Genomic DNA, 11,677 nt, shown 5'->3' with positions numbered 1-11,677 from the left:
CACCCCACCCACCCAGCTAGTTAGTTCAGATAGTTAGTCTCACCTCACCCACCCAGCTAGTTATCACAGCTAGTTATTTACTCAGTAATCACACCTCACCAACCCTACTAGTTACCACAGCTAGTTAGTCTCACCTCACCACCCAGTCTCACCTCAACCACCAGTTAGTTAGTCACACCTCACCCACCCAGCTAGTTACCGCAGCTAGTTAGTTACTCAGTGATCACACCTCACCCACCCAAATAGTTACCACAGCTAGTTAGTCTCACCTCACCCACCCAGTCTCACCTCAACCACCCAGCTAGTTAGTCTCAACTCACCCACCCAGCTAGTTAGTCACAGTTCACCCTCCCAGCTAGTTACCACAGCTAATTAGCCTGACCCCACCCACCCAGCTAGTTACCACAGCAAGTTAGTCACAGCTCACCACCCAGCTAGTTACCACAGCTAGTTAGTCTCACCTCACCCACCCAGCTAGTTATCACAGCTAGTTAGTCATTACCGCATCCCAACCAAGATATTTAGTCATCACAGCTCACCCATCCAGCTAGTTAGTCCCTCACACTTCACCCACCCAGCTAGTTAGTCATCACAGCTCACCCACCCAGCTGGTTAGTTAGTCAGTCAGATCTGCCCTCCTCACGTTAAACTTGTGTGTTTAGTTCTGCTCGTTGTCTATATTGTATAGTATTTTAACTAGTATTCCTATCCTGGATTCATGTGTGTCGATGAAACACCTCTGACTGACCGACGAGCTTCAGGGGGGTGTCCGTGCCTTCTGTCTGCTCTCTGTCTCTCTCTCTCCCTCCCTCTCTTTCTGTCTGTCTATCTGCTCTCTGTCTTCTCTCTAGCTCTCTCTCTCCCTTCCTTCCATCCTTCCCTCCCTCCCTCCCTCCCTCCCTCTCTCTCTCTATTCCAGTCGTCTCCAACGGGCAGGACAGCGAGCAGAACTGTGGAAGTAAGAGTCGTCGTCCCCCCCCACCACCACCACTACCACGTAGCTCAGATACTACCATGCTAACGTTAACGTTAGCATGGGAATCTTAACGATGAAATGCTTCCTAATTAAGATTACAATTGTTAGTTGCGTGATTGTTGATTGACCGTTCATTTGATCGGTCCCATTCGCTATTCTGAAAGTAGACCGAGTTCAGTGGGGCCGACCGTACGACTCGACAACAAAAATGGCTGCGCCACAAAGAGACATATTTTCTGTGTATTGGTATCAAGTTTGTCATTTTTAATGTCACTTTATGCTCTTACACACTTGATGACACATTACTAGTTTATTCCGGTCGCCATGCATTGCACGGTCTTGCTGTGCATGCAATACAATGTAAAGTTCTGTTGTTTGTTTTTGAGCTGGTTTGGTAAAGAGGCTAATGTAGCCAACAATAACAATGACTAGCCAATCAGAAACGGGAACGCTATAAGTACTGCAAGATGGGAAAGTACGTCACGTTCCCGCTAGAGCTGGTTGGACAAACCGGAAAAACATCACGTCTCTCCTGCCTCCCTTCTGTCTCTTGCCTCTCCCCCCCCTCCCCCATTAGCCTTCACCCTCTTCCAGCTGCTGGCGGTCGGCGCGGCCAGCTTCTTCCTGGCGGTGCTGCTCTCCGCGCTCTCATTCGCCGGCTGCCAGAGGATAGACCACGCCCCCACCCTGGAGTCGGCCGCCGTCCACCCCCCGCCACGCCCAACCACCTGCCTACGGCGGAAGAGGGACAACGCCACGGAGTTCAAGGTGGGCGCAGGTCAAAGGTCGAGGAGGGGAGGAGGAGAGGAGGAGGTGGAGGAGGAGGAGGAGAGAGGAGGGAGGAGGAGGAGGAGAGGAGGGAGGAGAGGGAAGAGGAGAGGGAAGAGGAGAGGGAGGAGGAGGAGGAGAGGGAGGAGGAGGAAGAGAGAGGGGGAGGAGGAGGGGGAGGGAGGAGAGGGAGGAGGAGGAGGAGGCGAGGGAGGAGGAGAGGGAGGAGGAAGAGGAGGAGGAGAGGGAGGAGTAGGAGAGTAGGAGGAGAGGGAGGAGCAGGAGGAGGAGAGGGAGGAGAGAGGAGGGGAGGAGGAGGAGGATGAGGAGAGGGAGGGGAGGAGGAGGAAAAGAGGGAGGAGGAGTCCTTTTTATAAGGACAATGGCCGGAAGGACAAAGCGTAGCATTTAATTGCAGTAGTTTTTGGAGTGGAAGGTGGGTACATTAGGTGTAGGATTATCGCGTGATCTCGTGATCTTGCGTGAATACGCTGGCTCGCAAGGCAGCGCTGCGCTGCCGTAACGCGCCCGGTGGAAATGCAAGCAGGGCAGAGTCGCAGCCGTTCCGTGCCTTAGCCGTAACGCGTGCGGTGGAATCCGGCGTAAGAGTGATTCTGGTTCGATGTTCGTTTGAGCCAATCCGGTGTCTTGTAGGCGGGACTCCGAAAATACATTTTGGTCGTTTTTCATTCTTTTCAAAGGCTCTAGCAAACCGCATTATCCCCCTCTCCTTCCCTCCTCCCCCTCCCTCTCCTCTCCTCTCCTCTCCTCTCTTCCTCCTCAACACCCCCACTACCTTCTAAACCCACCATACCCCCTAACATCAACACCATGAACCCCCCTAACCCTCTCCTCCTCCTCCTCTCCTCCCCCTCCTCCTCCTTCTCCTCCTCCCTCTCCTCCTCCTCCTCCTCCTCTCCTCCTCCTCCTCTTCTTCTCCTCCTCCCCTCCCCTCCTCCTCCTTCTCTTCTCCCCCCTCCTCCTCCTCCTCCTCCCTTCTCTCTCTCCTCCTCCTCCTCCTCCCTCTCCTCCCCCCCCCCCCCCCCCCAGACCCTGAACAAGAACAACCTCCACGCCAACGAAGACCCCGTCAACTACTTCAGCGCGGCCCCCCCCCTCGGCCAACGTCTACACCACCACCACCTACTACCACCCCGCCTGGGCAAGTACGACTACCGCCCCCCCTCGCCCTGCCGTAACTACCTGCACAGCTGAGGTCACCCCGACCCCCACACCCCCGTCGTGACCCCACCACCCCAAGACCCCATCGTGACCCTATGACCCCCAGACCCACAGCTAATGACCCTGTCATGACCCACGACCCCCAACTGAAGACCCCGGTGTGACCCCACGACGACCCCCGTTGGATCTCACGTTGAGGACCCCCATTGCGACCCTTGGCCCCAAGCGCCCCCTCATGACCCAGGACCCCAGCGGAGGTCCCTGTTGCGACCCTTGACCCATGACCCCCATCGTTACCCTTATGACCCCCGCTGACTCTGATCGCTGCCTCCTAGGACACTGTGAAGTTTTTTGGTTCTATATTTTTGTATATTGTTCACTTCTTGTCATAAAAAAAAAAGAAATAAAGTTGAAAGTTCGGTGCCAAAGTTCTTTGCGAAACGTTGGTCGTTGTGCAAGGGTTTCGTGGCTTTTCCCCGGACCGCATCGTACGACTCGTTCAGAGTTCACCTGGACTGTGTGTGTATGTGACTTTTGAAGACGATGCACAAAGCGATTTCCATGAACTCCCGGAATCGACTGAGAAGTACAGAGTGAACACGTCAGTCGTAGCTGTATTATATTTAATAGCCGTGAGCTGAAAACTAGATAAACCGGAACGCAGGTTACGGGAGGTAAAGGCAGCCATGACGAAGCTCTTTGTGTCATTGGGTTATTCTTTGCATTAATAATATAAGTATATATTAAGGCCTTCCACAGCAAACTTGTAAATAACATAATATATCCCTACCATGCATGCCAAGGTAGGGGTAACTTCTGTATCTGATATGTATCAAGCACAGGCTAATGTAGGGGTTTCTCGGCTTGATACATATCCGACATAATAATCCTAAAAAAAAAATCCTGTTTCTCATCGGCTAGTCATTGTTATTGTTAGCTACATTAGCCTCTTTAGCAAACCAGATCGAAAACAAACACAACTTTACATTTTATTGCTCACACAGCAAGACAGTGCAATGCATAAATTGGTGACCGGCATAAAGTAGCAATGTAATCAAGTGTGTAAAAGCATTTAAAATCTACATTAAATTGACCAACGTGATACAAATGCAAAGAAAATTATTCTCTTTACGGGCGCAGCCATTTTTGTTGACGAGTAGAACGTTCGGCCCATCATGGAGCCAGCCACGCCCCCGTGTGCATGATGTGCCGGACGCAGAAATATTCTCGTTGTCTAGCATTGTTAGCCTTGTAGCATCATAAGCGAGAGTTCTGTCTTCACATCCCTCTGCGACTTTAAGTGATTAAAATTCAACACAGTGCCTAAAACCATCAACGTCATTCATGTTAAATAAAACAAAAAAACTGGGACACAAGAAGTTAACGGGGCCGTGCACTAGACCCTCTAGGATCCTGGGCGAAACAACATTCTTTTCACTACGACTCCTTTCAGCTGCCCACCCCACCTTCTGCAAAAGATAAATGAATGAAACGGCTAATAAAACGCTTGAGGTTGCGTTTTGAAAAGAGGAAACTTACATTTTATTGGTATTAAAGGGACACTGTGTAAAAATTACTCCCATCTAGTGGTACAATTGTATATTGCATTCAAACTAATAGTGCTCGCTTGTCCAAAAACTACGGTGGGCAGTATGTGCCAAGAAGCTGTGACATGACACCTACTACCTCATCGAGTCAATCGAGTGATGATGGGGTTCGTTATTTTTAACAAACTTCAAACGGCATTGAATCATTAGTGTAAGATAGTGAATTATTTCAGTCATCATTCACGATAGTCATTATTTTAACAATGTTACGAAAACGTAACGCATTGTTCCGAAGGGCCGTTTGTCCGATAAGTCAAACAAGAGGCGCATTAGGCCGACGGTTTAATATGCCGAATAGGCCTACATATAAAGAGTTGTGTATCTCTTTCTCTCTCTGAGAGCAAAGTGACAAAAGAGAGAGAGGAGGTATAATACTCTTTATATGTAGGCCTATTCGGCATATTGAACCGTCGGCCTAATATGCGCCTCCTTTTTGAAAAGTCGGACAAACGGCCCGTCGGAAGTAACTTTTAATGTTGCATTGTCGAGGCAATCAGTAGAGAAATAGAAAAATTCAATCTAAATCAGCAATAGCAGGCCTATAACTTTTTTTTAGTAGGCTAGAGTTTATATTAGGCTACTCTACTACAACGCATGAACTATGTGCTTATTAGTAATGAAACATTCTTTATCCGTTTACTTTTCGATGTCCGTCCATTGTCAGAGATCATCATCAGGCGATTCAACGCCGGTAGGGAGAGGGAGAGGAAGAGGAAGAGGAAGAGGGAGAGGGAGAGGACAGAGAGGCAGTGGATCGGTGGGAGCTAGGCAAGGAGGACGACGAGGAAGAGGAGAACGAGAGTCAAGAGAAGATCTTGATAGGATTGAAGGTTTCCAAAGGCAGAGAAGAGAAGCGACAGAGGTTTGTACAATTTATATGGCTAGCAGCAAATGAACAGGCTATGAATTTCCAATCCTATGCACATAACGACACCATAGTCACAACGTGAGGTAATTGAGTGTTTTTTAAAACAAAGGCTTTTAGAAAATGTTAGAGAGCATTTGTTTATTTTGCACACTAATGAAGTTGTCTTTTGTCAACATTGATAAATATGAGATCCTTTACACTGCATTGCCTCCTGCATGTGCACTATATTGCAAAACATGTTTTCCAACGTGTTGGCTTTATGTCTACCTGTATACCTAATGGCCTAACCCCATCTTATTTCCTTTCATTTCTTCAGAGATTACTGCAGGAGATGAGCCTTGATGATCACAGACGCCTCGCAGCAGGAATGTTGGAGAGGCAGCCGGGTCTGATTTTTGATCTTCTGCTGTTGCATCAGCAAAGACATGGTGCTCCTACATCTGCGGAGGTACCGGGGGTACCGTGGTGTACCTGTGGTAAGTGCAGAGACATGCCGACGGACAGGGAGAGGAAATGCTGTGGCCAAGACCCTGTCCACTGTGTGAGCCTCCTGCCCCATTTCACACAGTACTGCCTGGATGAGGGTTACCTGCGGATCCATAGGCAGTACCGGGAGAACCTCACTGCCTTAGGAAATGTAAGGGAGCCCGGCGATGACAACAGGGAATACAGGCATGCAGCTTACAGACATTATATTTTCTGGCAGCATGGTGCATTAGGACAGGGGAACCGGAGTGTGATTCCCAGCTGCTGTGTTTGGAGAATTAGGGACAAATTCCCTGACCTTCAGGGACAATACACAGGCTACATTCCAGGGATCTGAGAGATTGGCCTGAGTAGTGTTGTAAATATTTGGAGTAAATAGTAAAGTTATATTTATATCTATTTAGTATTCTTTTGAGTTCTGTTTTTTGTTACGAAGAATAAAAGATTTTTTATTTGAGTCTGTGTTGTATTTGTTCTACACTAGGGATCGAGAAAAATATCAAAATAAGGTTCAATAGCAATTTCATGAACAATACGATGAAATTTATGTTTTTTTGAAAAACAAAAGTGATTTATTAATATTTACAAAAATATTTACACCTCAAACACCAGCAACACCAAACAACTGCTCAATCGGCCTCCATGTGGCTAGCAGCATCGAGGGCTGATCCTGTAAAAGACATGGAGTGCCATTAGTCATGTGCACACAATGGATTATCATTAACATGCATGTGCACACAATTCAGTATCAGTTAGAGGCAATGGCCTGTGCTGAAATAACAGCAGGTAGATGTGTGTCACTTACCTAGGCCTCTGCTGACATGCGTGCGTACCAACTCTGACATCGGTGGTGGAGGTATTGGGGGCACAACACCAAGCTGCCTTGGGTCATCCGGGCGTAGGGTCCTCTTTCGTGGCATCCCAACCCCGCTTGCAACTCTTCCATTCACAATACGCACTTGCAACTCAGGGATGTAATCATATGATTTCTCACATTTTAAGGCGTAGAGGCTGTATCTTCTGGCATTCTTATTGTACTTCTTCCTAAGACTAAATATAAAAGGAAAGTATTACAAGTCATTATGACAACTAAAATCACATAATTGTTAGACAATAGGAATATGCAATTATTTGAACAGAAATTTTTAATGAGTCACACATACACTTGTTGGCCCTCAGCTGTCCTGTAAGTTTGCCGTTTGTGGTGGAAATTGTAGTCCAGAGCTGCGAGCAAAACTCTTGAGTCATACCCTCGGGGAGTGAAGGCCTGGCGCTTGCTGGCATACATCAGAATGTGATTCTGAAATGACTCAAGGTGTGCTGTTGATCTGGATGAATAAAAAAAAATTAGAGAAAGAAACACACACCCACACATTTCTAACAGCTCTGAAATTTCTATTTAATTGTCAGGTCCCCACACTTTACCTGAAGCGCAGATACTTGTGGACATCCTTCTGCCAGCGCTTGTTGAGGACAATGTTCACTAGTGCTTTGTGGCTGTGGGAATCCCTCTCAATCCACTGCTTTTCGTGAGTGTATTCCAGGTGATCATGTTGGCAGCTTCCAGTCTCCCAGGTGTGATGGTTGCACACATGATGGAGAACCCCAATCCAAAGTGCCTAAGGAAAGTAAACCAAATAAACACAAAAACAAAATCATCATGTCAAGGGTATTTGAATCATGGAACTTATTGAATTAAAAAAATATATTCATCTTGCTTACAAGAAACTGCTGAAATGTATCTGCTGTCTTGCAGCACCACCAGAAATGGTTGACTACATCCCTCAACCAGTGAAGGAGAATAGACTGGCCTTTCAACTTTCCTGCCTTGAGGGGATAAACAAAACAAACAATGCAAATTATTCCGTGCATGTATTTTTGCATGGAGATCAAGCAAAATACAATGATTCAACTGACATGCAGGCCGGTACAGGGTAGTGTTATGTATAAAATTGGATGTATTAGAACTTACAATAGCAATTTTTTTGGACAGGTTTTTGGCACCATGCCAAATGTCCAGGCTGTGGTGAATCCTGAGCTCCTTGTATCTGCCTTTGTCTGGGTCTGTGAAGTAAGGAATCATTTTATTTCCAGGTGTCTCAATCAGCATTTCAATATTTGTGCACAAACATTTTATCTGTTGACCACTTACTCAAAAGGGCTCCAATCTGGACATGGGCATCTGTGCAGAATTCCACTACCTTTATCTCATGGGTTAGTTTTTCCACAGTCTGGATAAAACCTTCCTTTTCCATGATATTGGAGTTCCAGTTTGTCTGCCGCTTGTCTATAGTGGCCACATAGACAATTTCCTTCGAATCAAGCTCCATGGTTGTGTAGCTGCAGTATTGTGCCGAATGCCCTGGTGAGTCATTTCTGCCATCACCTTGAAAAATAAGTTAATTTCAAAATACAACACATGTATGACAGATGCTTGCAAAATCGGTATCATTGCGTAACACTATACAAATGTATGTAGAACAAGGTAAAATATAAAAATACACACCCAAGAGCACAACATCTTTCCCTTGAAGTCGGCTGATGGCCTCAGACCTCTTCTCTTCCCAGTATTCTTTGATGGTGTCAACACAGTACGTGTCCTGGATTGTGTAGTGGGTGGTCGGGTTAACCATTCGGATGTTCATAAACTTGAGGAGGAGAGCAACTTTAGCGTAGTTGTTTCCAGACAGCAAGATGTTTGAGGAAAGTAGAAAGTCCCCGGCCTGCATGCCAAACTTCAACACAGGCTGGGAGTTCCACCGCCATAGGCAATGTCCATTAGGGCAGATCTAGTGGTCAGAAAGAGTAGCCTTATAAATTCACAATGCATATACTGTGCTGTCTGTTACCATTCGTTGGGAATTTTAGTTACTGTCAAGACTTACCCATTCGACGCTCATTGCAGTGCCCCTGGTGGTGATGACTGTTGGAAAGGGAGCAACACTCTCACACACCGAACCGTTCCTCAAGACACCAGTGCATGTATCCACTGGCAGAGTTAAAAATGTGACAAGCTGCCTCAAGCTGTTCTCATACAGGACTGCTGCTCTGACGCCAACGATATCAGCGTCACTAAGGACCTTCTGAGGGCCTGGCAAAATTGGCTGCTTGAGAGTCAAGGGCTCATGAGAAAGGACTTCAGGGGCAGGCAGGTCGTGCACAGTCTCATCGATCCCGATGGTTGGCAGATTATCTATCGCCTGCGCTCCCTTCAGTGCACCACCCATTCTGGAAAGGCAGAACATCAGGAATCATACACAGTTAAACCAAAGAATTTCCATAACTTTTCGGCATATAGCCATGACCCAAACCTCTGTGTCAACAAGAAGAATAGAAACATTTAAAAATAGTACTGAACATTGTTTATATGTAAAAACTCAGCACAAAAACAAAGTAAAGAGTAGTAATAGATTTCGACTCACCTCAAAGAAATTGGTGGAAGATATTCCTCATCAGAGCTGTCGTCCGGGTCCCTGTGAAATGTGGGCCCCTCTTCTGCCCAATCAATCCTACAACATACCCAGTACATAGAAATGTCATGAATGACGCCTACACAACTCAATTGAAACCAATGACAGAATAGAAGCCCACTTACACACTGTTCATGTGATCATTGAAGGCATTTTCATTCAGCTCCTCTTCTCCAATGCTCATGTCATGCAGGCTAGGAGGAGAATAAATAATCAATAAAAACATGTATGAAAATATGTAACACACAAAATAGATAATAAACAATATGAGAGTTTATGGGTTACCTGTTGTCAAGAGTTTCAATTTCCGGTGCCTCTGCAATTGCGCATAGATGTTCATCTCTGAAAACAATAATCATAACACACTATGAGGTACAGGTAGATGAAAGTTTTATAAGAAACTCGTAGTCAAACAAACAATGACAAAATTATTTTCCATGTGATGACTTGCCTATCTGTCCCACTGGAAATACTGGACAATATCAAAGCAGTTGGCACTTCATTCCGGTTTGGCCTCATGGGGGTTGATTCCTTCCGAATCCCAAGAGTTCTCTCATAACTGGACAAATTAGATGGACAAATCAGATCAGGTTTATTGAACAAGCATTGTTACAGACAAGGAACTTGACTCCAGCAGTTGTGGACTTTCCAGCATGACAAATAACTATACAGATGATAAATAACAGTAGGTCATTTAATGTCAGATTACATAAAATGTCAGATAACATAAAAGTTGAGCCTTTGGTAGTCTTGGAGTTACCGATAATCAAAACAATAATTCCCATAATGCGTGCGCCTGAGCACGCATCCTAATCAACGCATTGTAATCCGTTGATTTCAACAATGTAACAGTATTCTAAATACCAACAATTTACATTGTAACTAACGGAATACAGTTAGTTATATATTATGTATGGTTCGTTCTTTGAATATTCCGATTTAAAACAAAATCAGAAAAACCAAATAAGAGTCGTTTTTTGTTTTTTTCTGATTTGGATTTGAAACGGAAAAAGGGCAAAAGGAATAAACAAATAAACGGCATTTCATTTGTGTTTGTGTTTTGTTTGTTGGTTTTTTAAACCCGAAACAAAAAAACAAAAATAGATACATTTGTAGGCTACACCAGAAGGCAGAGCGAAGAAAAAAGAGCCAACCACATAAACCAGCAATAGACTGTCCAATTATATTTAGCCTTAGTTATGGCCGCACTTCACCATATGGGGATTTTATTCGTGAACTATTTGACAATGGAAAGACGCACGACGAGATCAGTATAGGCCTACCGCTCTAAAGCAATCTGGTGCACCGAAGTGCTCCGTTATGACGGTGAGGAGGTTCTATGTGGAGCACAACCTTCGAAGAAGAAATCTAGTTTCTTTCTTCTTCTATGTAGCCTATTGTACAATATGTAGGCTACTTGTCATTTAGATGTATTTTAATGTTTTATGACCAGCTAGGTTTCTTAGTAAACAGCCACCTGGAATATCATGGCGATCTTCTCCACGGTCATATCGTCCACTCGCAGACTAAGTCGCCGGCTCCCACGGAAAACAATAAAGCTGGCCATTGTAGAATGCGAGACTCAATGGAAAGTTTGAAACGTCTTTATAGCCTATGTATTTTTTGCCCGGGATTCATTGTGGTTGTATCTAAATATCACACAAACAAAACAAGCAACTGGATTATTCAGTATTCCCGTTTTGAAAAATTCTGTTTATTCCATTTGCCCCTTTTCCGTTTCAAAACCAAATCAGAAAAACCAAAACGACAGTGTTATTTGGTTTTTCTGATTTTGTTTTAAATCGGAATATTCAAAGAACGAACCATACAGGGATTATTATGGATCCCCATTAGTCTCCCTCTCTCTCTCTCACTCTCTCTCTCTGTCTCGAAAATACAACCTAGGCCTACATATCACGTTCACGATGAATTTTGGAGGGCAAAAAGACAACGCTTCACTTCATTTCGACACGGTGTTGCAGCACCATGGACAGAGAGCGGAGGTCTAATTCTCAACACACACACACACACACACACACACACACACACACACACACACACACACACACACACACACACACACACACACACACACACACACACACACACACACACACACACACACACACACACACACACACACACAGAGTGAGAGTGAGAGGGAGCGAGCGAGGTATAAAACTCTTTTTCCTATTCGGCATATTGAACCGTCGGCCTAATGCGCCTCCTTTTTGAAAAGTCGGACTAACGGACCTTCGGACCAATGGGTTTCGTTTTCGGAACATTGAACCGTCGGAATAGTGGCATGTCGATCTAATGG

The 11,677-nt window shown here is 45.4% G+C and overlaps 1 protein-coding gene and 1 long non-coding RNA gene across 2 annotated transcripts; both read right to left on the bottom strand.

Moving 5' to 3' along the window:
* Window positions 1-6,350: 6,350 nt before the first annotated feature.
* Window positions 6,351-8,877, bottom strand: LOC132461222 (uncharacterized). Its single transcript, XM_060056273.1, has 8 exons — window positions 8,394-8,877; window positions 8,040-8,273; window positions 7,860-7,951; window positions 7,610-7,714; window positions 7,313-7,506; window positions 7,051-7,215; window positions 6,693-6,937; window positions 6,351-6,557 (listed from the first exon to the last, which is right to left on the bottom strand). The coding sequence occupies exons 1-8, from the start codon at window positions 8,614-8,616 to the stop codon at window positions 6,517-6,519; spliced, it is 1,299 nt and encodes a 432-aa protein (XP_059912256.1). The 5' UTR covers window positions 8,617-8,877; the 3' UTR covers window positions 6,351-6,516.
* A 299-nt stretch (window positions 8,878-9,176) lies between these two features.
* Window positions 9,177-9,858, bottom strand: LOC132461223 (uncharacterized). The gene is made up of 3 exons (XR_009526556.1): window positions 9,643-9,858; window positions 9,483-9,551; window positions 9,177-9,396 (listed from the first exon to the last, which is right to left on the bottom strand). It is a non-coding gene; the product is annotated as an uncharacterized LOC132461223 (long non-coding RNA).
* Window positions 9,859-11,677: the final 1,819 nt, after the last annotated feature.

The sequence above is a fragment of the Gadus macrocephalus genome, chromosome 7 (genome assembly GCF_031168955.1).
Source record: "Gadus macrocephalus chromosome 7, ASM3116895v1".
NCBI lineage: Eukaryota > Metazoa > Chordata > Actinopteri > Gadiformes > Gadidae > Gadus > Gadus macrocephalus.
The sequence above is the reverse complement of the archived record's forward strand: the minus strand, read 5'-3'. Positions and strand labels throughout refer to the sequence as shown.